At 44.7% G+C, this 26,620-nt stretch overlaps 1 protein-coding gene across 3 annotated transcripts in view; it reads left to right on the plus strand.

Annotated features, from left to right (window-relative positions):
- Positions 1–23,031, plus strand: part of crhr2 (corticotropin releasing hormone receptor 2) — a 55,080-nt gene extending 32,049 nt beyond the window's left edge. Inside the window, exons 3-12 of one of the 3 annotated variants that reach the window (XM_035520095.2) lie at positions 3,697–3,782; positions 5,495–5,601; positions 7,350–7,467; positions 8,806–8,959; positions 11,033–11,093; positions 12,680–12,752; positions 13,457–13,542; positions 17,595–17,730; positions 19,641–19,682; positions 21,801–23,031. In XM_035520095.2, coding sequence (XP_035375988.1) covers positions 3,697–3,782; positions 5,495–5,601; positions 7,350–7,467; positions 8,806–8,959; positions 11,033–11,093; positions 12,680–12,752; positions 13,457–13,542; positions 17,595–17,730; positions 19,641–19,682; positions 21,801–21,941 — 1,004 coding nt within the window. In that variant the 3' untranslated portion in view covers positions 21,942–23,031. Of the gene's footprint in view, positions 1–3,696; positions 3,783–5,494; positions 5,602–6,659; positions 6,810–7,349; positions 7,468–8,805; positions 8,960–11,032; positions 11,094–12,679; positions 12,753–13,456; positions 13,543–17,594; positions 17,731–19,640; positions 19,683–21,800 lie in introns of those variants that run through there. The other 2 variants (XM_081694666.1, XM_081694665.1) reach the window with 2 other exon arrangements.
- The last annotated feature ends 3,589 nt before the right edge of the window (positions 23,032–26,620 follow it).

The raw sequence follows: 26,620 nt of genomic DNA on the forward strand, positions 1-26,620 counted from the left end.
TGCAACACCAGCGAAACATCTGAATTGCACTGAGATCCACAGACACACCACACCGATCTGAGCTCTCACCAGTCTCAGCTCTGCCACACCAGTCTCCACCAGTCTAAACTCAGCCTCACCAGTCTCAACTCCGCCTCAGCAGTATCAGGTCCATCTCACAAGTCTTAGCTCCGCCTCATCAGTCTCAGCCTGGTTCTGAAATTTATAGATGTTAAAAAAAATCCATAAAAAGCTTCAGTGCTTCTGGGCTGAGAACGACCTTCAGCTCCAAGGCCATGTCCCACTTATGTATTTTAGGATATGCTAACTTCGTGTGTGTGTGTGTGTGTGTGTGTGTGTGTAAAATCAGAAAGGCTCACCATTTGCGGGGCTTCTGCTGAGTTCTGAACAGAACCTCTGCTCTGCTCCTTGTCCTAACGAGCTTTGATAAGAGGCTTTTGAAAACTCACATACATTAAGCTTGTAAGCAAGAGGCCCAGGCAGTAAATGGTGAACTCTGCAGGGCAACTGTGAGGGGAGCTGTAGAAATGGAAGCTGACCCTGCAGCTTACCATGAGGGTGGGTGAGTGATACGATGTCATGGTGATCCAATGCCACGGAGCAGGGGTCTGGAGGACCTGGGGATGGAGGGTGTGTCTGGAGGACCTGGGGATGGAGGGTGTGTGTGGGGCAGGGGTCATGTGGACAAGGCTGTGGTGGGTGTGTGTGGGGCAGGGGTCATGTGGACAGGGCTGTGGTGGGTGTGTGTGGGGCAGGGGTCATGTGGACAGGGCTGTGGTGGGTGTGTGTGGGGCAGGGGTCATGTGGACAGGGCTGTGGTGTAATTGTGGTGTAAGCATGTTGCCCGTTGCTTGCTGGGTTTTTGTAAAGGCAAATTTATTGCATGTTTTTATATTTCTGGAGAAAAATATCAGTGGAAACATCTAATCTTGATATATATATATATATATATATATATATATATATATATATATATATATATATATATATATATGGGGGAGGGAGGACTGGGTGGGTGTGTGTGTGTGTGTGTGTGTGTGTGTGTGTGTGTGTGTGTGTGTGTGTGTGGACACTGCTGTGAGCCATTCCTACATGCTGTACAAACTACTATTTTCCTTGAGATTAAGATCATTTCATCTTCTATCATCAGTTGTTGACCTTTCTTCATTTTGTTGAACACACTGCAGACTTTATCTCGGCCTGTATTTCTTTGCTGTGGTCTCTGATGTCACATCCTCTCAGGATCGGTCTTATGAATTCTCATTCTGAGAGCATTCTGTTTCCACCAGCTATGTTTGAAGGCCACATCTCACAACATCTGAAAACAGGAAAGGTTCTCAGGAATCATGTAGTTTCTTTGCTAATATGATCCAGCAGAATGTAAACAGCTATATTTTCGGTCTCTTTTCCAACGAATGGCAGTGATTTTCAAATGCATTAATGGTAGTGACAGGTGGCAGTAGCTGCAGAAAGCTAACAGGAGACGTCTTTCTGCTCTGAACCCTCTTAAAATGACTCCCAAACTATCAAAACCCCCTGAAAACAGCAGAAAGGACAAAAAAAAGTTGCTGCTGTGAAATTGGTGGCACATCACTTTTAGAAATAGTTCAATAGGCACATAAGTTCCCCCGAACATTGTGATGTAACAGTAATGTGATGTAATAGCGTTGCGATGTAACAGCAGTGTCCATGACAGGCTAGGTGATGAGAAAGTGGGACTGCGCACGGCATACAGGCAACAGCATGGAACCAGGGACCAGCCTGCAGGCCTGATTCATTACCTCCTCAGATCTATGGCTAAGGTGGTAACGCTCCTGAACCAGCCCAAAACGAGGCGCCTGTCTGCGGACCCACGGGGGAAATCTCCTACGAGCCCGGCGCTGCGCTGGCGCTCAGCTGGAGTGTGGGGCGGAAGAAAAACGAAACAGTCTGTCCTGGAAGATGACATACTGCACCTCTGTAGCAGTATATTTATGGCCATCTCCTCTCACGTGCACACAGACATGTCCTCCATAGTCCCGCTGGGGACAGGCGTGTGCGGTGGTGTGCACACTGAGAGCTCAGCATGGACGTCTGAGTGGAAGTCACAGATGCTCTGGAATGCAGAAAACTAGAGAAAAAAATGTACTCAAACGTTGGACTTACCCTGGTTTGTATTCCAATTTATCTTTTAATGTGATTCTTGTCTTGATTCGATTGTATGTTTTTATTCAATTAATTATTTTATTGTTTTAATGTTTTTATTTGTACTTTCTGTTTTATTCAACTGTTTGTTTGTTTTTTACTTTTGGTGTATTTGTAAAGCACCATGAATTTGCTTGTCTAAGAAATGTGCTGTATAAATAAACCTGGCTAGCTTTGCCTTGTTCTGTGGCCAAGCCCACACACCACACACACACAACACACACCACACACACACACACACCACACACACACACACACACACACACACACACACACACACACACCACACACACACACACACACACACGCAAACACACACCACACCTGCCACGGTCCCAATCACTCACTTATTAGTCATAACACACACCTGTTGCTTGTTTCCGCTCTTGTTCTCCATTATTTATGCTCACAGGTACCTTGTCGTTGTCCTGCTGGAACCGGCGCTTGTACCTTTACTTCCTGTGTTAATCTACGCTTCAGGCTATTACCACTGCCTCGTCTGCTTGTTCCATTTTTTGACTCCGCTCAAGTCGGGTGTTTTTGAGAGCACCTCTCGCTCGCTCCTGCCACCAGTGTTGCAGGGCTTTTTTCTGTCAAAATGTGGGGAGCTTCCTTTTTTTTGTCCTGGAATGTGTTGTTTCCAGATATACACATAAAATGTACGTTTGATTTTTAATTTGCAAAAGCCTTGGTTGAATTTGCACCCGAGCTTTTGGCAGTGCAGTGTGCAGTGCTTGTATGCAGATGAATCCTTTTCTGAACCTGACCTGTCCTAAGAGAATTCCATGAGAGCGTTTAAAATGCTCCCTGACTGGAGCATGATTCAGTAACCCCTCCCACTCCTGCAAAGCCACTGATGAATAATCAGCTCTCAAATTCCATAATGTCCAGAGCTCAAGGAAATGTGGCGACAGTAAGACACTAGACACAAACAGGGATCATCTCCAGTCTCATCGAGCCTGGGTTTTCTGCGTCTGAATAAATCGGCTGGCTGAAATTGGTTTGTAAACCTTCAGTACAAATGCACATTACTTCCTGGGGCAACCAAGCAACACAAAGCACATCAGAGTAGTAAACCTTGACCTGGAGACTAGAAACAGGATAGTAAAGTGTTGGTTCAGGGAAATCCTTAAGAGAACGAATGTAAGTGCACAGTTACAGAGAAGGAACGCATATGTGTGTTCGCATGTGTGTGTCAGTAACTGTTTTCTTTCACAAATATGAATTGAATTCTCCAAAATTCGTTGAAAGGGTTGAAATATGGTATTTTCCAGGACCTGGAAAATATAGACAGTTCTATTCCATACCTCAATACCGTACAGAAATGCAGCGTGTGCCTTTGGACTGGAGAGGTGCTGTTTTTTCAGCGATACACCAAAGGACATCCGTATGCTATGCGGCTTTATCATTTTGGACTTTTAAAAAAAAGATTGGATGTTTTTTTTGTTTTCACTTTCTTCTTCGTGGCTTGGACAACCCTCACATGCTGTTTTGTACTTTTCTCCTCCACAGGGAGTGCCTACAGAGAGTGTCTAGAGAACGGCACATGGGCCTTCAAGATCAACTACTCCAGCTGTGAACCCATTTTAGAGGAAAAGGTGCGTGACGCGCTGGTTCACTCAGATTTATCAGAATGTTAATGAACGTGCCGTCTACCATTCTGCTGTATTCTCCTCTTTAACTCATTCTCTGATTGGCTGGTTCTGGTAGTGTGTTCCTCCTTAGTGGCATCTGTCAAAGTGCTAAATCTGTCATTATTCTAAATGTGGAATCTGAAGGAGGCTTTGAGCCCTGCCTCCTCAGGTCAGCACCCAACATGGGGGATTTTAAGTACAGCACATTACTGAATAGCTCAGCAGAGCAGCTATACACAGGAAGTGCCCTTCCACGTCTGCAAAGGACCACGGCTGCAGTACTGCATTTCAGCAGAACAATCGTTTCGCTTCGCTTAAGTCAGATAACAGAACTAATGCAGAAGGGGTTTATTTTCGGGTTGAATGGAAGAAATTGTCTGAAGCGAACCATCCTGACCTCCCCATACAGGCTTGTAGTCGGCTTTGGTCTCATTACTTCCACCAGAGCTGAAGGTGAAGGAGTGACTGGTTAAACTGCACAGACTTTCAGCTTCACTTCCGTGTACAGTTTCTGTCCCATATCCATTCACTCACTCACCCATTATGTGATGTTACTCCATTCCACACCACCAGTCTGTTCTTTTTTTTACCCATTGCATGCTGTTTCAAACAATTATGACATTAAGTCATTCTATATTTCTATTTCTTATTCGCTGCACATGAAGTCTTAGGCCAGACGGAGCTCAAAATGACACATTTGTGTGTTCCTGTAGAAAGATGATTGAACTGCCAATTATATTTTGATTATGAAATTATGTTTTTGTATCAGTCACAAATGAATTTGTGTTGTATTTACCACCCCTATGTCTATCACCCCTGTATCATTCAGCCATGTATCTATCACCCCTGTATCTGTGAGCCCTGTATATATCAGCCCCGTAACTCTCACCCCTGTATATATCAGCCCCGTAACTCTCACCCCGGTATATATCAGCCCCGTAACTCTCACCCCTGTATATATCAGCCCCGTAACTCTCACCCCTGTATCTACTAGGCCTGTATTCATTGAACTTCTCCAGTAAAATGATTCTGATTTTGATTCCAGGAAGACAGGATAAAGGCTAACCGCTAGCTCTCATGCTGTGCATTCTCCTAAGTGTTAGCTGTGTGGGGTTAACCGCTAGCTCTCATGCTGTGTATTCTCCTAAGTGTTAGCTGTGTGTGGCTAACCGCTAACTCTCATGCTGTGCATTCTCCTAAGTGTTAGCTGTGTGTGGCTAACCGCTAACTCTCATGCTGTGCATTCTCCTAAGTGTTAGCTGTGTGGGGCTAACCGCTAACTCTCATGCTGTGCATTCTCCTAAGTGTTAGCTGTGTGGGGCTAACCGCTAACTCTCATGCTGTGCATTCTCCTAAGTGTTAGCTGTGTGGGGCTAACCGCTAGCTCTCATGCTGTGCATTCTCCTAAGTGTTAGCTGTGCCAGTGTGTTTGGGCTGAACAGGCATTTTAACCTATGGTGTAGACCAAGCTTCCATACACAAGCTAAGTGTAGTTCATTGCAAGTGAGCGATAATCAAGTTGTAAAGTATAAGAACAACAGAGTGCGCTGTGGTGGTGTGGAGAGGACAAATGAACAGTATTGGTGCTCACTTCTTTTGATGCCTCTATGGCAGGCAAGTCCATCGTAAGAAGGGTCTCATTTAGTCCCTCATTGAGTTCAGTCTTGTCTTTACAGAGAAAGTATCCAGTGCACTACAAAATCGCCCTCATCATCAACTACCTGGGACACTGTATATCCGTCGGAGCACTCGTCGTGGCCTTCGTGCTGTTCTTGTGCTTAAGGTACATTTACAACATCCAGAAGAACTATGGTTTTTGTAGTCCATTTCAATAGCAACGCAAGAGCTTCATAAATGGATTTCAATTTGCAATATTGTGCTTTACAGTAAGCATTTTTTAAGAATTCGTTTATCCTACTTATACTGTAGACCCCAAAGATGACATTGATAACATCAATGAAATAAGAAAAGGGGGGGAAGAGGGAAATTGATCAGGAAACGTTTAAAATATGACCTTGGCTACCCTTGAGAAAAGTGGTGCCCAGTGGAAGACTTTTACAGGACGGGAACGTTCTATAAGTGTCTCCTGAAACAGCTCAGAGTGAAGCACAGATGCTTGTCAGTGGTACATGACCAGAGGAAGATAAAGTAAGGCATGGAGTGAGTGGCAGAGGTGTACAGTACCGTCATAACAGCTGCAACTCGGAAGATTCTTCACAAACGTTGCAGGGAAGGGAAACTGAGTCCTGGCTAACCGGGTTTTTAACATTTTAAGTTGTTTATCGCAAACCTGTATATTCTTTGAGCACTTGGTGTAAACTGATGATAATAAAATTGAAGGTAAAGATGTTCTTTGTCAGAAAAACCAGGGCGATGTCTGAACTGGCATGACTCTCATGTTCATTCTCGCTCTCATGTTTCAGAGGTAGGCAAACTGTAGTATTAGGAGTCTTGCTCATAGGACATGTATTGGCCATAGCACTGTTTTGTGTTTGTTTTTCTGTTTCTTTGGCATTTGCCTGACCTGATTAGCAAACCTCGGTGCCCTGCTCCTAAATTATGGAAACGTCCAAAGGAAAGAATATGGAAAAGTAAGGAATACAGAAAGAAAAGAATACCAGGGAATGCAAAAGAAAATGACGATGGGGAATGAGGATTAGGTTGTAGCAGTGGTGAAAGGGACAGTTGGAGCTGTGAAGCCCAAGGTGGACCATTCCTGTCTGTATGCTGAACAGCTGTCTCTCCCTCTCCTTAAATTCTTTTTTCCTTTCGATCTTTTATTCACTTGGGAGCAGGAATCTGCATCCCCAACACAGACAAACATAAACCAACACAGCGGCCCGTGAGATCTTGGGCAAGACACCTAACGCCAGTCTCCGATACAGGAGAATGTGAACAAAGATAGTCATGCAGGCTCAGACATCAAGAAGATTACATCACACAGATTAACAAAGCCCATGCTGAATGTTGAAGAACCAAGATAATTTGATGGTATGTGGGCCACTAGAACAATCCACAGGATTTAAAAACCATTGTACTTGATATGATTTCATTGGTGTGAAAAGTAAACTGGCAGCTCTTGTAGTTCTGGAATGTGAGCTAGAAGCTCTTGTAGTCCTGGAGCATGAACTGGAATCTCCAGTAGTTTTAGAATGTGAACTGAAAGCTCTTGTTGTTCTGGAATGTGAACTGGAATCTCTTCTCCAAGTTGTTTGTTGTAGGCCAGTTTGCTGGACATGGATTAAGTGTTGGATTAAATTATAATATCAGTGGTAATTCACAAGTGAAAGTCCTTTTAAGTCTGGATTTAGGACTGGTATCTGGTATGTAATTATGAAAAAAAAAAACACGACAAACACTTCCACAAATGCATTAGGTCTCCTCCCAAATGGTTACATTTGATTCTGTGGCTTTCTTTTATAGAGTGGACAATTGTTAAAATATTTATATATTCATATATTATATATTTATATATTCATTTAATTTATGGCCACCATGTAGTCCTTAGAATGGTTGTCTAATTGATTCCAGGAGCATCAGGTGCCTTCGAAACGTAATTCACTGGAACTTAATCACCACCTTCATTCTGAGGAACGTGATGTGGTTTCTGCTGCAACTGATTGATCACAACATCCACGAGAGGAATGAGGTGTGTTAGTGTTCTAATGACTGCTGTGGTGTTTGTTACATCATATGAGAGGAAAGAGGTGTGTTACAGTGATCTAATGTCTGCTGTGGTGTGTTACATCATATGCTGCAAATTTTGTTACATTATGTGTGTTACAACATTCTAAAACCAATCACACTCTAGCATTCTAAAGTCCATTACACTAGGTGTGTTATAGCCCTCTGAAATCTTAGACTAGGTGCATTATAGCTCTGTAAAGCACAATGCGATAGGTGGATTTTAGCTTTCTGGTGTTTGTTATGCTGGTTGTATGATAACACCCTAAAGTGCTTTATAGTGCTCTGAAGTGTGTTATGCTAAGTGCTTTACTGCACTCTAAAATGTGTTACGCTAAGTGCTTTACAGCACTATAAAGTGCTTTATGCTAAGTGCTTTACAGTGTGTTATGCTAAGTGCTTTACAGCGCTCTAAAGTGCTTTATGCTAAGTGATTTACAGTGTGTTATGCTAAGTGCTTTGCAGCGCTCTAAAGTGCTTTATGCTAAGTGATTTACAGTGTGTTATGCTCAGTGCTTTACAGCGCTCTAAAGTGCTTTATGCTAAGTGATTTACAGTGTGTTATGCTAAGTGCTTTACAGCGCTCTAAAGTGCTTTATGCTAAGTGCTTTACTGCACTTTAAAGTGTTGTATGCTAACTGCTTTACTGCACTAATGTGTGTTATGTTTTACAGTGCTTTTGCATGTCCCAGTGTAGCTTTCACTGAACGCTAGCTCATCTTTCACTTCTACACACACTGCCCCACACAACTGCCCTTCCTGTTCAAGACTTCACAGCTGCTCTTAGGTTTAACCTTGTTAACGCAGCTGCATGACAGTGCAGTGAAGAATCTGCATCGCTTAACTATGGGTGCTGTTGTTCATGCACACAGCTGGTATTGTGCTTGTAGGCACTGCGAGATGTCCTTTGTCACCATGAACAGTGATGAACAGCCTTGCATTAAGGGCCCCACTCTGCAGCTACTGTTCGTTTGTTGGGTGATATCGGTCTTGTTTTACAACACTATTATGTAATAGCACTAATGTGTCTCTAATTAATGTCCTTGTCATGATTCTCATCTCTCTTTTTTGTGCCTTTTTCCAGGTTCCCACAGTTCACATGCTTTTAATTTATTTGACTGATTTATTTAGAATTCAGACTCTTATCGTGGTTATAAACAATATCATCTGATATTTCTGTTCCAGGCAATTCCAGCAGTCTTTATGAACCAGGCTCTGATATTTCCTCCCAGACTCAGCAGATTGATATAAAGCCAAAATCATCATGAGTGTGTCCTTAATGTCCAACTTCTTCTTTCCAAAGCCATGGTGTCGCCTCATAACTACTATCTACAATTACTTTGTGGTGACCAACTTCTTCTGGATGTTCGTGGAGGGCTGTTACCTTCACACGGCCATCGTGATGACCTACTCTACAGACAAGCTGCGCAAATGGGTTTTCCTCTTTATCGGCTGGTGTGAGTGTATTTTTTCCCTTTCACTTCTTGTCGTCATGTTTAACTAAATGACCTTAGAGTCTCATCACCGTGTATGGCAGGAGATGGAGGATGGCTTCCCCTTTGAGCCTTGACTCCTTTTATGGTTTCTTCCTCGTTCTTTATGGGTTATAGTTTCATGGATTCTTCCTCATACTTTATGGTTTACGGTTTCATGGTTTCTTCCTCATACTTTATGGTTTACGGTTTCATGGTTTCTTCCTCATACTTTACGGTTTATGGTTTCATGGTTTCTTCCTCATACTTTACGGTTTATGGTTTTTTGGTTTCTTCCTTGTACTGTATGGATTATAGTTTCATAGTTTCTTCCTTGTACTTTATGAAGGATGGATTTTTCCTGTCACTGTTGCGCTTAGTTTATTTTGTAAGACGTTTGGATATGGTTTGAGAGTGTGCTGTAAAAATGACTTTAATCATGAAACCATCTGTCAACCATTGTTAGCATGTTGGCTTTTATATTCTGCTGTGAGTTTTCATCATAACAGTGCAGTTCTCAGATGCAGGTGAACAGTAGAACAGTAAAGTCCTATGAGTCTTGAGAGTGGGGCTCTGACAGCCAGCCAATGTCTAGGGGGACATCTGTGTGGAGTTCATTTGACCAACATCAACTAGGAGCTTCAAAAATCAATACTGCGATTTGAGATTGAATTAACAGTGATGTGCTCTTTTAATGAGGAGGGGCGAGCTGTTATGCTAATGAGGAGGAACGAGCTATTATGCTAATGAGGAGGGGTGGGCTGTTATAGTAACGGGGGGGGGTGCTTTTATGCTAATGAAGGGGGCGTGCTGTTATACTAATGAGGAGGGGCGTGCGGTTATGATAATGAGAAGGGACGGGCTGGATGTTTGTGGTCCTCCACCACTCCCAGGCCTTCTGTTCTAGCTCTTAAACACCTGATTAAACTAATTGTGTAATTATCATGGAAGTGTATGCCAGTAAATCAGGGGAAAAACTGTGCACCTGTTGGATATGAGTTTGAAAAAGTGGCTTTAGAAGTAAACAATGTTATCTAAGGCAGTATGAGTTGTTAAAGAATTGACACCCTCAGCATGACACTCTGAGGGGCGACTTTTCATCATCTCTTTATGTCTCAAGTGCGATAAAAGACATGCAGAAAGCCCGATATCAGGTGCCTGAAGTTGTGCGCAGCATCCACATCTGAAGTGCTTTCATTGTGGAACAGAAGGAACTTTCCATTTGGCTTCTGATTATGTAAAAGAATTTGACATTCGCTGAGATAAAGTCAATAACTTCCAGGCAGTACTGGAGGAGTGTTTTCCATCTGTCATTTCTGAGGTATGCTGTTTGTCTTTGGTTGCACGATTGTGAGAGGTTTGATTTCAATTAGAAATGCATGCTCTCCTCTCACTTTAAAGGTTAGGGTTCCTGGAATATCCCGCTGTATGGAAAGTGCTTTTCCGGCTGCGTATTCCCGTGTTCCTGCACCGTGGGTGTGAAGGATAGCACGAGGTTGGAGGTTATGAGCTAGAGGTGTAGATTATGATAAATCCAGCCTTTTCAGATGCAGCCTGACACTTCAAGGGTCCGTCTGCTGGTAATTGGATCCTGAGATGCATGCTGGAAGCGTGACACTTTCCCCGCCGCCGCCATCCTGAAATCGTGTCTTATGTGCTCGATAAAGTGCCTAACAATCGCAAAAGAGCTTGTCGAAAGTCGCTGGATAGGCATGGTCTCGGAAAGGAAAGTGGGTTCTTGGAAAGAAATCGGGTTCCTAGTGCTTTTCCTGTCCAGTGAGTTTCCTCCCTCCCATCTGCTTGTGAGAGCGTAATCACTTGCAGCTCTAGCCCAACACAGCACACACACTGTCCGAGCTAATAGAAGCAATCAGACCCACGGTGCCCATTCAGCTAAGATGAACCCAGCCACCTTCGCGCTGAGTTGGAGCTCTGCTATTGTGTCCCATAAATGAAGGCTCCCATGCCAGTCTCCCCTCCACTGTTATCTGGGGAACAAAAAGCCTGATTAGTGATTCCATCTTGTCTTTTCTTTTTTTCTTTCTTTCTTTTTGGCAGGTATTCCGTGCCCGATAATTGTTGCGTGGGCTGTTGGGAAACTTTACCATGAAAATGAACAGTAAGTGGGTGTTTTTATCTTCTGCAAAATGAGGAGATTTACCTCGAGCTGCAGGTGAATGGGGCTTGGAGTGTGAATCAATGGTCATTCACGTCTTGCTAGTTCTGTAAAATTAAGGCAACATTGATTCAACAGTAGGAAGCCTTGGCGTGATCTTAAGTCATCACTCCACTTTGTGAAGGCAAATTGAAATGGGGTCATGATTAGTCATACACAAACACCACGCCTATGTGCTCATACACAAACACCATGTCTATGTGCTCATACACAAACACCACGTCTGTGTTCACTCACAAACACCACGTCTATGTGCTCACACACAAACACCACGTCTATGTGCTCACACACAAACACCACGTCTATGTGCTCACACACAAACACCACGTCTATGTGCTCACACACAAACACCACGTCTATGTGCTCACACACAAACACCACGTCTATGTGTTCACTCACAAACACCACGTCTATGTGCTCACACAAACACCACGTCTTTGTGCTCACACACACAAACACCACATGTATTTGACCACACACAAACACCACATCTCTGTCATCCCTGCCAGTGCCCCCAGGTCCCTAACTGTGAGCACTGACGAGTGTTTATCTCTGTTTTCTCATGGATAAGCCACAAGAATAAATGTCCTGATTGTACATTGTCTCTGTGTACATCAGCTCAAAGACAATGTGCACATTTGAGAAGCAGCTATTATGAAATCCATATATGTGTCAATACATCATTATTGTGAAGTGCAGTCTATGCATGAAGTTGAACACTGGTCATTTATCCCTATTCATGATTCAGAAACGAATATTAGATACCATCTTCCTGTCTCCCTTTAGTGCACGCACACTAATGCACACATTTTGTAGTAAGTTATAAATACATGTAATATGCTATTGCATTCATTGCTTCAAAAATTGCAGGTCTCTGCAGAAAAAAAATTAAATAATATAAAACTGGGTTGAAGCTCGCAAAGTCTGCAATCTTAATTACGGCACTTCATAAGTCTGTGCTCTCCAGAAGGCTGTGGAAAGACAAGGCAAGAAATGAGCTGCTGATGGTTTCTCTCTGTAATCAGAGTCCTGTTTGCGTGCTCTGTTTGGGAGGACATTTCGTTCTCGGGACCTTAAATAAAGTGCTGGCTGAAAGATGTGTGTGAGCTAGTCAGAGCTCCACTCAGGAAGCTCCATCCAGACGAAACGACTCCTCCTACCAAGAAATGTTATTCTGAGAACATGTTCCCCTTTGGCTTCCTGTAAACTGAATATATGCACATCTGAAACTAATCGGGAAGTGCAAGGTACAATACTACCAAGTAAAGAAAGACAAGCCAGTCTGTCCTGCCCGTCTGCTTCGGAGACATGCTAATGGAGCCGTTTCAGCTTTCAGCTGTCTAGGAATGAGCTGGGTTTAACTTCCTTTCTCCCCACACAGAAACTATACACACTGCACAAAATAGCATTCCTGTACATCTCCTATTCCTGCTCGACCTTCTCACATTTAGGATGGTTTCTGGCCTGTGGCATTGTGATTTTTGGTTTTGGACATGTCTGCAGTCCTCTGTCGCTCTGTCCACTTCCAGATGCTGGTTTGGAAAAGAACCTGGAAAATATATTGATTACATTTATCAAGGCCCAGTTATAGTGGTCCTTCTCGTAAGTATGACTGCCTTTCTCCTTTGATCCCTTCAGTAGTGAATTAGCTCTGTATAAGCTGCCAACAGTCTCAGCCTCATTGGGGGTGTATTTACGCTTGCTTGGTGGGTAAAATGGCCCCTAACTGTAGCTGTGCCAAGTTTCCTGTGACTTCTGGTTCTTCCCAGTTAAGGTTCATGCTCACTTGTTATCACATGTGCCTAAAAGTGCAGCTTCACTCACACTCGCGCACACACACACACACACACACACACACACACACACACACACACGTACACGTACACGTACACACACACGCACACACACACACAGAAGCCCAAACACCTCAGCTCACTCATACACACAGCATTCAAAAGGAAAGAAGGAAATTAACAAATGAAGTAAGGATAAACTGATCTCAGATTTTTTTTATACTTTGCAGGATATACCTGAAAAATATTTAAAAATGTGAATAAAGACAAAAGTAGTTAGAGTCTGTTTGCAGTCATATTTAATGTACTAATAAGCATTACTGTAATAAAGGCTGATAGCTGTGTATGTTTAGAGTGTACAGATGTGATGTTTAACATAGTTTTGCTAAAAGCCTGGAGGGTATATATGATCTGCACTAGAGGATGAAACAATAGTGGAAACAGCTGATATTCCTGCTACAAACGCAGTTTTCCGTATTCCTCACTTTCCTCTCTTTTCCTTTTTCCAATTAGATCAACTTTGTGTTCCTTTTCAACATAGTACGGATTCTCATGACAAAACTACGAGCCTCCACCACTTCTGAAACAATACAGTACAGGTAAGACAGACAGACGTGTGTCGGAGATCTCACAGTACAGGTAAGACAGACAGACGTGTGTCGGAGATCTCACAGTACAGGTAAGACAGACAGACGTGTGTCGGAGATCTCACAGTACAGGTAAGACAGACAGACGTGTGTCCGAGATCTGACAGTACAGGTAAGACAGACAGACGTGTGTTGGAGATCTCACAGTACAGGTAAGACAGACAGACGTGTGTCGGAGATCTCACAGTACAGGTAAGACAGACAGACGTGTGTCGGAGATCTCACAGTACAGGTAAGACAGACAGACGTGTGTCGGAGATCTCACACTACAGGTAAGACAGACAGACGTGTGTCGGAGATCTCACAGTACAGGTAAGACAGACAGTCGTGTGTCGGAGATCTGACAGTACAGGTAAGACAGACAGACGTGTGTCGGAGATCTCACAGTACAGGTAAGACAGACAGACGTGTGTCGGAGATCTCACAGTACAGGTAAGACAGACAGACGTGTGTCGGAGATCTCACAGTACAGGTAAGACAGACAGACGTGTGTCGGAGATCTCACAGTACAGGTAAGACAGACAGACGTGTGTCGGAGATCTCACAGTACAGGTAAGACAGACAGACGTGTGTCGGAGATCTCACAGTACAGGTAAGACAGACAGACGTGTGTCGGAGATCTCACAGTACAGGTAAGACAGACAGACGTGTGTCGGAGATCTCACAGTACAGGTAAGACAGACAGACGTGTGTCGGAGATCTCACAGTACAGGTAAGACAGACAGACGTGTGTCGGAGATCTCACAGTACAGGTAAGACAGACAGACGTGTGTCGGAGATCTCACAGTACAGGTAAGACAGACAGACGTATGTCTGATATCAAACTGTACAGACAGACAAACCTGTGTTTGAAATCAGACAGTACGGGTAAGATATCAAACCTGTGTTTGAAATCAGACAGTACAGGTAAGATATCAAACCTGTGTCTGAAATCAGACAGTACAGGTAAGACAGGCATAACTCCACATCTCAAACGATGCATCACAGGTGAGGAAGGTGTCCTCGCCCCCGTACACATCCCAGTATACCTTATAACAGAGGAGCAAAGGCTAGTGACGTTTCTCTTCTAGAAATGATCATAGGGTTCCTCACAGGACTCGTGGGAACATCAGCAAAGCTAAACATGTGTCTTTACAGCCAGTTGCTGTGTTGCCATGTCTGTTACTATGAGCCTGGCATGGGACCAGACCTTCAGAAAGGCAACTCTACAGGAGATCAATACTGCGAAAGGCCACTGGCTGTGCTTCTTGTATTGTGTGTGTGTGTGTGCATGTGTGTGTGTGTGTGATATACAGGAGAGGCAAGCATACTCACAGGTTCACAAAGTAAACAAGTGCGCCCCCTGCTGGGAGTGGTCTATGTAGGCTGTGGTCTGAGCCCTTCATACTGGACCAGAGCCTGGCTGCTTCATGTCTCCTCTGTGTTGTCCTCCATCTTGTCTGACAACACACTCTGGTCAGGTGAATGAAGCGTTTGTTATCCTGCAGCAGTCTCAGGTATCTGTGGGCTTCGCTTTGGCAGGGTTTTGCGTTCAGTGAAATCTGCCTCTGTATCCCGGGGAAGCGGTACAGCTACAGGTGAGCAGGGCCGGTCTCTGGTAGAGCTACAGGTGAGCACGGCTGGTGTCTGGTAGAGCTGCAGGTGAGCACAGCTGGTGTCTGGTAGAGCTGCAGGTGAGCACAGCTGGTGTCTGGTAGAGCTACAAGTGAGCACAGCTGGTGTCTGGTAGAGCTGCAGGTGAGCACGGCTGGAGTCTGATAGAGCTACAAGTGAGCACGGCTGGTGTCTGGTAGAGCTACAAGTGAGCACAGCTGGTGTCAGGTAGAGCTGCAGGTGAGCATGGCTGGAGTCTGATAGAGCTACAGGTGGGACTGGCTGGCATCTGGTTTGTGGTGTTGAGGTCAGTGTTGCCGCAGGCCCAGACTTTTTACTCCCATATTGGAAGAGCTGCTGTCTGGGAAATAGAAGGTTGAAAATATTCCCATGTGGTGGCGTGATGGAGCCTCATCTGTGACAGTCAGGCAGTCTGGGTAAATCTTTGGGTAAATAAAGTGGATTTCACCTGTATAGGGTTTACAGAAACCTGTTTATTGCTCTGCTCTTTCAGCCTTGCCTCCTGGACCCTCACCCAGACAGAGGGCTTCTACACCTGGGTTCTGTAAATATGCATTATGACCAAGTCTGCTGCAAAGATTGCTACACTTTGTTTTTTTTTAGAAAAAAAACGACTAAATAAATTTAAACAAGTTGAATGGAATTAAACTGATCTGAACTGAGTAAACGGAATTGAAAGTGTGGTGGATGTAAGCCAGAGAACATCTGACTGCTCATGTCACACAAGGTGCTGCTCTGTGGCATGTGTGCCCACTGTCTTCAGTGAAATGGTTCCAGTGTCATTGATGAAATGGTCCCAGTGTCATCGGTGAAATGGTTCCAGTGTCATCGATGAAATGGTCCCAGTGTCTTCGGTGAAATGGTTCCAGTGTCTTTTGTGAAATGGTTCCAGTGTCTTTTGTGAAATGGTCCCAGTGTCTTCAGTGAAATGGTCCCAGTGTCTTCAATGAAACAGTCCCAGTGTCTTCAGTGAAACGGTCCCAGTGTCTTCGGTGAAATGGTTCCAGTGTCTTCAGTGAAATGGTTCCAGTGTCATCGGTGAAATGGTTCCAGTGTCATCGATGAAATGGTCCCAGTGTCGTTTGTGAAATGGTCCCAGTGTCTTCAGTGAAATGGTCCCAGTGTCTTTAGTGAAATGGTCCCAGTGTCTTCAGTGAAATGGTCCCAGTGTCAACGGTGAAATGGTCCCAGTGTCGTTGGTGCCCCATCCCTAAAGCAGGTGCTGCCTCACACACAGCAGGGTTGAACTTAGACAGGGTGTTTATCTTGGATTCATCTCCATAGCCCCAGTGAAACGTTAACTCCTCCTTATCAGGGTGAATCCTTTATTATTCTCCAGTACCAGCAGGTGGAGGAGACTGTTTGACACTCGGGCTGGCGGAGAGTTAGCCGATGGTGAGATAGAATCGTTCTTTATTGACTACAGAGTTTATTAGACACACACACACACACACACACACACACACACACACACACACACACAGCTCTTGCTTAAAACTCAGTGTTTTAAAATATTGCTGGGGTGTGAGGAGGTTCTATTAGTATGGTATATGGCCAGACTTACAGTACATAAACATTTAAACATTGTGTTAGTGTGTATGGACAGAATACAGCACATAAACATTGTAGAAGGTTAAAGGAGCACTAGGATACCTGCTGTGCACAGATCTAGTGTTGAGAAGCTGCTCTGATGTCTGAATCATGTCTCTTTAAGCTCCTCTCCTTTCCGAGAGCACAGAATAGCATCTTGGCTTCACTTTGCCCTGGACCTGTTACTCTCTGCCTGCAGGTTGGAATGTCACACAACATTTGCATCACTGAAATATAGAAAAATAGCAAACTATGGATTGAGTGAATGTGATCCAAGGACATGGGGAGTGGCAGTGGAGGATGGGGGTGTGGCCTGGGGGTGTGGCCTAGGGGGTGGTGGCTGGAACTGTGTGGTAAGGGGAGGTGAACAAGGTTTGCAATCATATATAGTAGCTCACTCACCATTTGGACCATAGCCAGGGCCATGAATCTGTGGTGGTGAATGTACCTGTTGTTGGAGCAGATGGAGGGGGTGCTGACAGAGTGAGCACTCTGTGGGACAGCACGGAGCTGTCAGTCTCATTGAGCAATCTGATTTACTTGTGCTTTTACCACTCTAGTCATCGTCCATCACTGGAGAAGTAGGAGCTGAATCTAAGGTAACGTTACAGGCCCGGAAGCTGTTTTCATCCCGACACAGTGAGCCAGGACTGATGTTCAGAATTACCCTCGCAATCCAGAACGTTCCACTAATGTTGTGTACCGTTATTCTGCAGTGACATTCCTAATTAGTTGCTGCTTGTGTGCTCTCTTTCTCTTCCTGCCTTTCTGCCTCTCTCTCTATCTCTTTCTCTCTTCAGGAAAGCAGTAAAGGCCACTTTAGTCCTGCTACCCCTCCTGGGTATCACGTACATGCTGTTTTTCGTGAATCCTGGGGAGGATGACATCTCTCAGATAGTCTTCATTTATTTCAACTCATTCCTGCAGTCCTTTCAGGTAAGAGTGCCCTGCACCTTTGATGTAAGCATCTGATGAAATGATGAAGATTTCTAGATTATTTCACAGATTATCTCTCAGATTAAGTCCAGTCACTGGGCACTTTTACGGTGCTATTAAGCATATCCATTCAGACCTTTTTAAATCCTTGACTAGATGTATTGTGAGAGTGGGAATCTGATCTTCTAGCATGTGACCTGATTATAAAGGCTCTTCTTTAGGTTCTGTCAAGTTTCTCCAGGATAAAGCCTGCCTAATTCTCCATTCCCCTGGAGGAAAGCGCAGTTTCATAAAGAGATTTCTCCCCCGCTCCCCATCTGGAATAAACAGCAGTTTCTCTTTATTTCTGTCCTTGATTATCATATAGAAGAGAGAGAGAGAGAGAGAGCCAGAGAGAGAATTTCACTTAGTAATTATCACATGGGTCATCTATCACCCATTGGTGGGTGGGGGTCCCAGTTGGTGGGTGGGGGTAGATGGGGTAGGTGTGGTAGTTGGGGGTAGGTGGGGTAGGTGTGGTGGGTGGGATAGGTGTGGTGTGGGGTAGGTGTGGTGAGTGGGGTAGGTGTGGTAGTTGGAGGTAGGTGGGGTAGGTGTGGTTGGGGGTGGGTGGGGTGAGTGGGGTAGATGTGGTGGGTGGGGTAGGTGGGGTAGGTATGATGTGTGGGGGTAGGTGGGGTAGGTGTAGTGAGTGGGGTAGGTGTGGGTGGGGTAGGTGTGGTGAGTGTGTTGCTCCCAAGTGGAGTATTCTGTGCGTTTGTTTCCAAGTTTTATTCCACATTTATTATTCAAATGTATAGATTTGATGATCATATACTTTACCTCCTACACCACATTTTAGAATTTTAGAATAAGATACTGAAATAGAATCAAAAGCTTTTTTGAAATCAACAAAACCTGCAAATATTTTAATCTTTTTATATTTTGGTGGATAAGATGTTTGATTAAGATGTGTAGGGTGTAAATATGATCTATAATGAGATTATTTGGTAAAAAGCCGATTTGACTCAAACTCAGCACACTGTGTGGAAGGCCTGTATTTGGGCATGAAAAACCCAGCAGAAAGCCCTCCCCAGAGTATTGCTGACACAGACACCTTGCTAGGTGCCAGGGTCAGGTTTGTCTCTGCTCTTATAGATCGGGGATATCACCCATGTTTTCAGTTTCAGGAAAGCAGTCAGTTTAAAGAACCAGGTTAAAGAGTTTTAGTGAGACCCTGTGCAGCTCAGGAGAGACGTTCTCCAGCGTCTCAGTTCTGATGATGTCTCCTCTGCAGGTTATGAGAGACGTTCCTCAATGTCTCAGTCCTGATGCTGTCAGTGCCATTTACCTTTTTTGGTTTGACACCCTGAACCTAAGTTTCAGTTTGGAAAAATCTTCCAGTTTCCCACCACAAGCACCATTTCCCAGCTTCCTTTGTTGGTTCATTCATCCTTCTATTAGTAAACAAGCTGACCCCTCAATAACTCAATAAGCATTTGAGAATTATTCAAAATGTAGCTTCCTACAGAGCCTCCTCATTACACAGCCTGATGTGCTGAGCAGGGTGAGGCGGGGTGATGCAGGGTGAGGCAGGGTTCTGGGGAGTGAAGCAGAGTGAGGCAGGGTGAAGCAGAGTCAGGTGGAGTGGAACAGAGTGAGGTGGGGTGAAGCAGAGTGAGGCAGGGTGAAGCAGAGTGAGTTGGAGTGAAACAGTGAGGTGGGGTGAAGCAGAGTGAGGCAGGGTGAAGCAGGGTGCAGCATGGTGAGGTGGGATGCTGTGGGGAGATGTGGAGTTAAGCGGGGTGAGGCAGTGTGAAGCAGAGTGAGGCGGAGTGAAGCAGAGTGAGGCAGAGTGAAGCAGGGTGATTAGTGAGTGATGGCTGGATTTGTTGTTTGATGGTTAACTGTGTATTCACGTCCATTTGCAGGGCTTCTTCGTGTCCGTCTTCTACTGCTTCCTGAATGGGGAGGTGAGTCAACAGAGACGCTCATTTCATTCCCCAGAGCAAAAAGAGGTGACGGCTTCAGCAATAAAAAGGCCATGCTATCTCCACGCCACCAGCAAAGCCTATTATTACCTGGATGGATATTTACACACACACACACACACACACACAAGCCAAAATGTGGAATAAGGATTTATCTGTGTCCAGCAGAATGCTCTCAGGTGTTAATGGGGTCATTGTGTTTTCCTGTTGCCAAGGAACTGATTAATATGATAAGATTCCCTCAATGTAATGTCTCAGCATAATAATGTCTCAGTAAGTGTAATATGTACATTTAAACACTGGGAGTGTTTATTATGCATAATAAACAGTGTAAGTGTAATATGTACATATAAACACTGGGAGTGTTAATTATGCATTATAAATTAAGTGTAATATGTACACATGAACAGTGTAGGAGTGTTTATTATGCATAATAAACAGTGTAAGTGTAATATGGTGACTTATACACTGTGGGGATGTTTATCATGGATAATAAGCTGTGTGTGTTTAGGCTGTGAGAGGAGGTATGGAAGGGACAGTGGTGATAAGCTCTGAATAAATTCAGACTGTTATTAAAAGCACAGTTTTGGGACATGGGCAGAATTTCCTGCAGATTACAGGACTGAGCTGGAACTCTCTCCACTGTCAGGATATTGTTGGATTTTGGAAGGATCACAACCTCACTCTCTCACTGTTCTCATCAGCGAGTTCCTCTACCACTTTGGATATAGTTTGTAGATTTGGATGCGGCCCCTGAGACACACACACAGTGGCTTCTGGGCTCACACGGAGTAAAAACCTGCCCATTCATTTTTAATAGAGGTCTCACAGCTGTTGTGGGAAATTGCAGCAGCCGCACTTCTGCTAGTGCTGACATATTCTCCGTGTCTTCCAAGAGAGATGATTCGATATCTCCTGGTGATATCACGTGAGGTTTCGGGTCAAGAATTCCATTAGTGTTGGTGTTACGACCAAGCACACACCTGGGCACATAAATGAGAGGACGCTGCTGTCCGTCTGCTGCCCAGAGCTGGGGACTCGCGTCCCCGCAAAACCTTCACTCCTGGTCAGCTAAAGAACAATTAAGCATCCTCAGGAATGTCTAAAGTGTAGAAAATAACCAAGTGTTTTCATGTTGTCAGAGTCCTGCACGTTATTTCTGTTCTAGAAATTCACCTCAGCTGCCCCAGGTCTCTGTCCATTGCCGTGCAATAAAATAACGCAGGGTTAATGTTTCTAAATGCTTAGGTAAGGTTTTTTAAAATGTGATGGTGTGGAAAAAAAGGTTTCGGAAAAGTCTTTTGCATCTTATCTTTAGTTTCAAAGGGAGGAAAGATTTTATTGAGATTTAGAGATTTTATTGTTTTATTGGTCCTGTCTAAATTATAGTTTCCCCTTTCTTTTGTCTCTAATGCATCACTGTGATAGATGTTGTGTGTGTGTGTGGGTGTGTGTGTGAGAGAATTTCACATTTCACATTAGCCTGTATACTAGAGCGTAGTGCAGCATGCCCTGTATGGGCACAAACTGGGGGAGATTTCCAAAAATAGGCCAGATTTCAGGGGCTTTTTCCACAGAGGGGGCAGATAGTCAGGGCAGATTAGACACGCCGCTGTCTGCTTGCGGGTCTGGAGCTGAGCTGTAAAAACGAGTGAGGAACAGATCCACCTTTCTGCCCTGACAGCTAAACCACGCGTGTCCTGCTCACGAAGACACAGCGTCAGGACACACGCCCCAGTCCCCTCAGGCATTGCAACACAGTGCCCATCTGCTCGTGTGCGCTGCAGTTGCATGGGGGGCTCCAAAACACTGTGTGGATTCAGTTATTTCCTGAACTCATGCTAATGCAGTGTAAAACGGTTCAGAGATGCATTCTGTAATCATAGTCTAATAATACAGGTGTGATTTGTTTCTGTTCAACAGCAGATGTATTGAATGGGGTTGTTGAGCTGAACAGGTACAGGACAATGAGCAGAAATGATCCACATATGTTATTGTGTCTGCGTTCGATGGGGTAAGTATACGTAGCAGTTCAGGGTGTTTTACAGTGTATGTGTATATGTGTGTCTGTGTGTGTGTGTGTGTATGTGTGTGTTCCAGGTGCGCTCTGCAGCCCGGAAGCGCTGGCATCGCTGGCAAGATAACCATGCCCTGCGTGTGCGGGTGGCACGGGCCATGTCGATCCCCACCTCACCCACACGCATCAGCTTCCACAGTATTAAACACACCACCGCCGTGTGACTGTCCACACACACACGCACACACACAGTATTAAACACCACCGCTGTGTGACTGTCCACGCACACACACACACACACAGTATTAAACACACCACCGCCGTGTGACTGTCCACACACACATGCACACACTATTAAACACCACCGCCATGTGACTGTCCACACACACACACACACACACACACAAACACACAGTATTAAACACACCACCGCCGTGTGACTGTCCACACACACGCACACACACATACAGTATTAAACACACCACCGCCGTGTGACTGTCCACACACACACACACACTATTAAACACCACCGCCGTGTGACTGTCCTCACATACATACACACACACACACACACACACACACACACACACACAGTATTAGACACCACCGCCATGTGACTGTCCACACACACACACACACACACACACACACACACACAAACACAGTATTAAACATACCACCGCCATGTGACTGTCCTCACACACACACACATGCAGTATTAAACACCACCGCCATGTGACTGTCCTCACACACACACATACAGTATTAAACACCACCGCTGTGTGACTGTCCATACACACGCACACACACACACACACACACACACACAGTATTAAACACCACCGCCGTGTGACTGTCCACACACACACACGCACACAGTATTAAACACACCACTGCTGTGTGACTGTCCACACACACACACAGTATTAAACACCACCGCCATGTGACTGTCCACACACACGCACACAGTATTAAACACCACCGCCATGACTGTCCACACACACACAAACACACACACATACACACACACACACACACTCACAAAACACACAGTATTAAACACAACACCGCCGTGTGACTGTGCTTCACACACACACACTGTGGACTAAACCTTTCTCCTCTCCCCATGTGCTTGTGTATTCTGACTGGGAACTTATGAAGAAATGATGTCATTCAGTGATCCGTGCTTATAATTTATTTGTTTGTATTTTTGTGGATGCGACATTTTTGTCAGGCAATGGAAAAATACAGGTTTTTTTTGTATCATAATTTTCAACTGAAAAAAACTATGTAAATAGATTCTTTTTTCACAAACCCCTTTTCCTTGTTTTTCTTAAAACACATGCTGTTAATATTTAAACAAATATTAGTTTGTCATTTGAATTATTAGTAGGCTGTGTTGAGTGTGTCTGTTAACATATACTATAGCTGTCAACACAAAAGTCATAAAAGCAAAAGTACACAGATTTCTAATACTGCTCTCTCACTCACTTGCTCTCTCTCTCCAAACACACAGGAACAGTCTCACACAACACATTTCATTTTAGTCTGGATAATCCAGGAATTTATCCAGGAGCAGTGGAAGCATCCTGCATCATGGCAAACCGCAGTTATATATGTCATTCACACACTCAGTTATATATGTCATTCAGACACTCAGTTATATTTGTCATCCAGACACTCAGCACCCTGTAGCTGGAGCAGGACTGTGATGATGTGCACGACACAGCAGGACTGTACTGATGTGCAGGACACAGTAGGAACGTTCTTATGTGCAGGACTGTGCTCATGCGCAGGACACAACAAGACTGTACTAATGTGCAGGACACAGGACTGTGCTCATGTGCAGGACATAGCAGGACTGTGTTAATGTGCAGGACACTGCTAGACTGCTAATGTGCAGGAAACAGTAGGACTGTGCTCATGTGCAGGACACAGCAAGACCGTGCTCATGTGCAAGACAGGAACTTTCTCATGTGCAGTATTGTGCTCATGAGCAGGACAGAGATGGACTGTGCTCATGTGCAGGACACAGCTAGGCTGTGCTCATGTGCTGGACACAGCAGGACTGTGTTCATATGCAGGACACTGCTAGACTGTGCTAATGTGCAGGAAACAGGACTGTGCTCATGTGCAAGATAGGAACTTGCTCATATGCAGGATTGTGCTCATGAGCAGGACACAGCAGGACTGTGCTCATGTGCAGGACACAGCTAGGCTGTGCTCATGTGCAGGACACTGCTAGACTACTAATGTGCAGGACACAATAGGACTGTGCTCATGTGTAGGACACAGCAGGACTGTGCTCATGTGCAGGACACAGCAGGACTGTGCTCATGTGCAGGACACAACAAGACTGAGCTCATGTGTAGGACACAGCAGGACTGTGCGCATGTGCAGGACACAGCAGGACTGTGTTCATGTGCAGGACACAGCTAGGCTGTGCTCATGTGCAGGACACTGCTAGACTACTAATGTGCAGGACACAATAGGACTGTGCTCATGTGTAGGACACAGCAGGACTGTGCTCATGTGCAGGACACAGCAGGACTGTGTTCATGTGCAGGACACAACAAGACTGAGCTCATGTGCAGGACACAGCAGGACTGTGCTCATGTGCAAGACACAGGAATGTGTTCATGTGCAGGATTGTGCTCATGAGCAGGACACAGCAGGACTGTGTTCATGTGCAGGAGACTGCTAGACTGTGCTAATCTGCTGCAAACAGGACTGTGCTAATGTGCAGGAAACAGGACTGTGCTCATGTGCAGGACACAGCAAGACCGTGCTCATGTGCAGGACACAGCAAGACTGCTCATGTTCAGGACACAGCTAGGCTGTGCTCATGTGCAGGACACTGCTAGACTGTACTAATGCGCAGGACACAATGGACTGTGCTCATGTGCAGGACACAGCAAGACTGTACTAATGTGCAGGACACAGTAGGACTGTGCTCATGTGCAGGACACAGCAGGACTGTGTTCATGTGCAGGACACTGCTGGTCTGTGCTAATGTGCAGGAAACAGTAGGACTGTGCTCATGTGCAGAACACAGCAAGACCGTGCTCTTGTGCAAGACACATGAACATGCTCATGTTGTGTTGTCTTGTGTATAGTCATATGTTTTCACCCTGTGGTTCTGAGCACAGGTGTCGGTTCCGGAGAGCAGACCTGGACCATTGGTGGCACTTTAATAAAGCTGTGCACAGGTACACTGTCCACATGTGTGTGACCCCATCATGAAATCCTCCTGCTTCAGCACAGCCTGCTTCAGCACAGTCTCCTTCAGCACAGGACCTTTCAACACAGCCTGCTTCAGCACAGTCTCCTTCAGCACAGCCTGCTTCAGCACAGTCTCCTTCAGCACAGGACCTTTCAACACAGTCTCCTTCAGCACAAGCTGCTTCAGTACAAGATCCTTCAGCACAGGCTCATTCAGCACAGCCTGCTTCAGCACAGCCAGGCACGTCTGCACAGACATTTCCTGCAGACACATGTGATATAAAGATATGATATGGAGAGTTGAATGTGGCTGGATTTGCTGGGTGGGGTGTTGTCACAGAAGTCCAAAGGCAGGCGTGCATTATTACATCCTGTCCTAACTGCACGGTAAAGACAAAAATAGCCTCATGATGTGGGTTTCTGGAAAAGCGCCACACCAGCAAGGAGTCTGGCTTTCCTGTTCCTGTCATTCTTGTCACATTCTATTGGTAAAATAAATTCCTTTGAACAGACAAATATCTCTTATAAACCAACTAGATGGAATTCAGCTATTTCGTGTTCAAATCAGTTATTAAACATGTATTCAAATGAGAAGTGTATTTGTTAGTCATCCAATTTTCAGTCATTTCTGATATATAAAACTAATTAATCATGGTAACCTGGAGGTACAAGATTACTGAAGATGTCTTGAAATTATGACAGTGTGTGTGTGTGTGTGTGTGTAGGTGTGTGTGCGTACGCACATTGTGTGTGTTGATGGGGCTGTCAGTTAAGTGCTGTTGCTTCCAAGCCAAGCATTTAACCCCAGCTTTCACTTCATGGATACAGCATTATACCTGCCCCTACAGGGGGAGACAGCTTTATACTGCCCCCTACAGGGGGAAAGAGCATTATACCACCCCCTAAAGAGACATACAGCTTTATACTGCCCCCTACAGAGACATACAGCTTTATAGCAGCCCCTACAGAGACATACAGCATTATACCGCCCCCTAAAGAGATATACAGTATTATACCACCCCCTACAGAGATATACAGCATTATACCACCCCCTAAAGAGACATACAGTATTATATCGCCCCCTACAGAGACATACAGTATTATACCCCCCCTACAGAGACATACAGCATTATACCGCCCCCTACAGAGGGATGAAGCATTATAAGCACACATGCAAAAGTGAAGTGGTGCTCAGTTTAATAAAACTCATATGCTTGTCTGATATATTCACATCACAGAGATAGGATATTACAATATCGGCTGCATGCTGTTCATAGATACAAAGATTTTCATGCTGGTACATTCTGAGTTGTAAATATTTTTCTTGTGGTCAGGGAACATGTGAATTTGTCAGAGGTGTTAGACAATACAGATCTATGTGTGAATCTATGTCATGATCAAACTCATTATTTCACAGAGCTGTGTGTGTATCCATGTCATGACTCATTCCTGATTACATGTAAATGTTTACATTAATACATCCTGTCCTAACTGTACAGTAAAGACAAAAATAGCCTCAAGATGTGGGTTTCTGAAAAAGTGTAACACCAGCAAGGAGTCTGGCTTTCCTGTTCCTGTCATTCTTGTCACATTCTATTGGTAAAATAAATTCCTTTGAACAGACAAATATCTCTCACAAACCAGCTAGATGGAATTCAGCTATTTCATGTTCAGTTCAGTT

This window comes from Electrophorus electricus, chromosome 13 (genome assembly GCF_041902795.1).
Source record: "Electrophorus electricus isolate QZ-2024a chromosome 13, ASM4190279v1, whole genome shotgun sequence".
Classification (NCBI taxonomy): Eukaryota; Metazoa; Chordata; class Actinopteri; order Gymnotiformes; family Gymnotidae; genus Electrophorus; species Electrophorus electricus.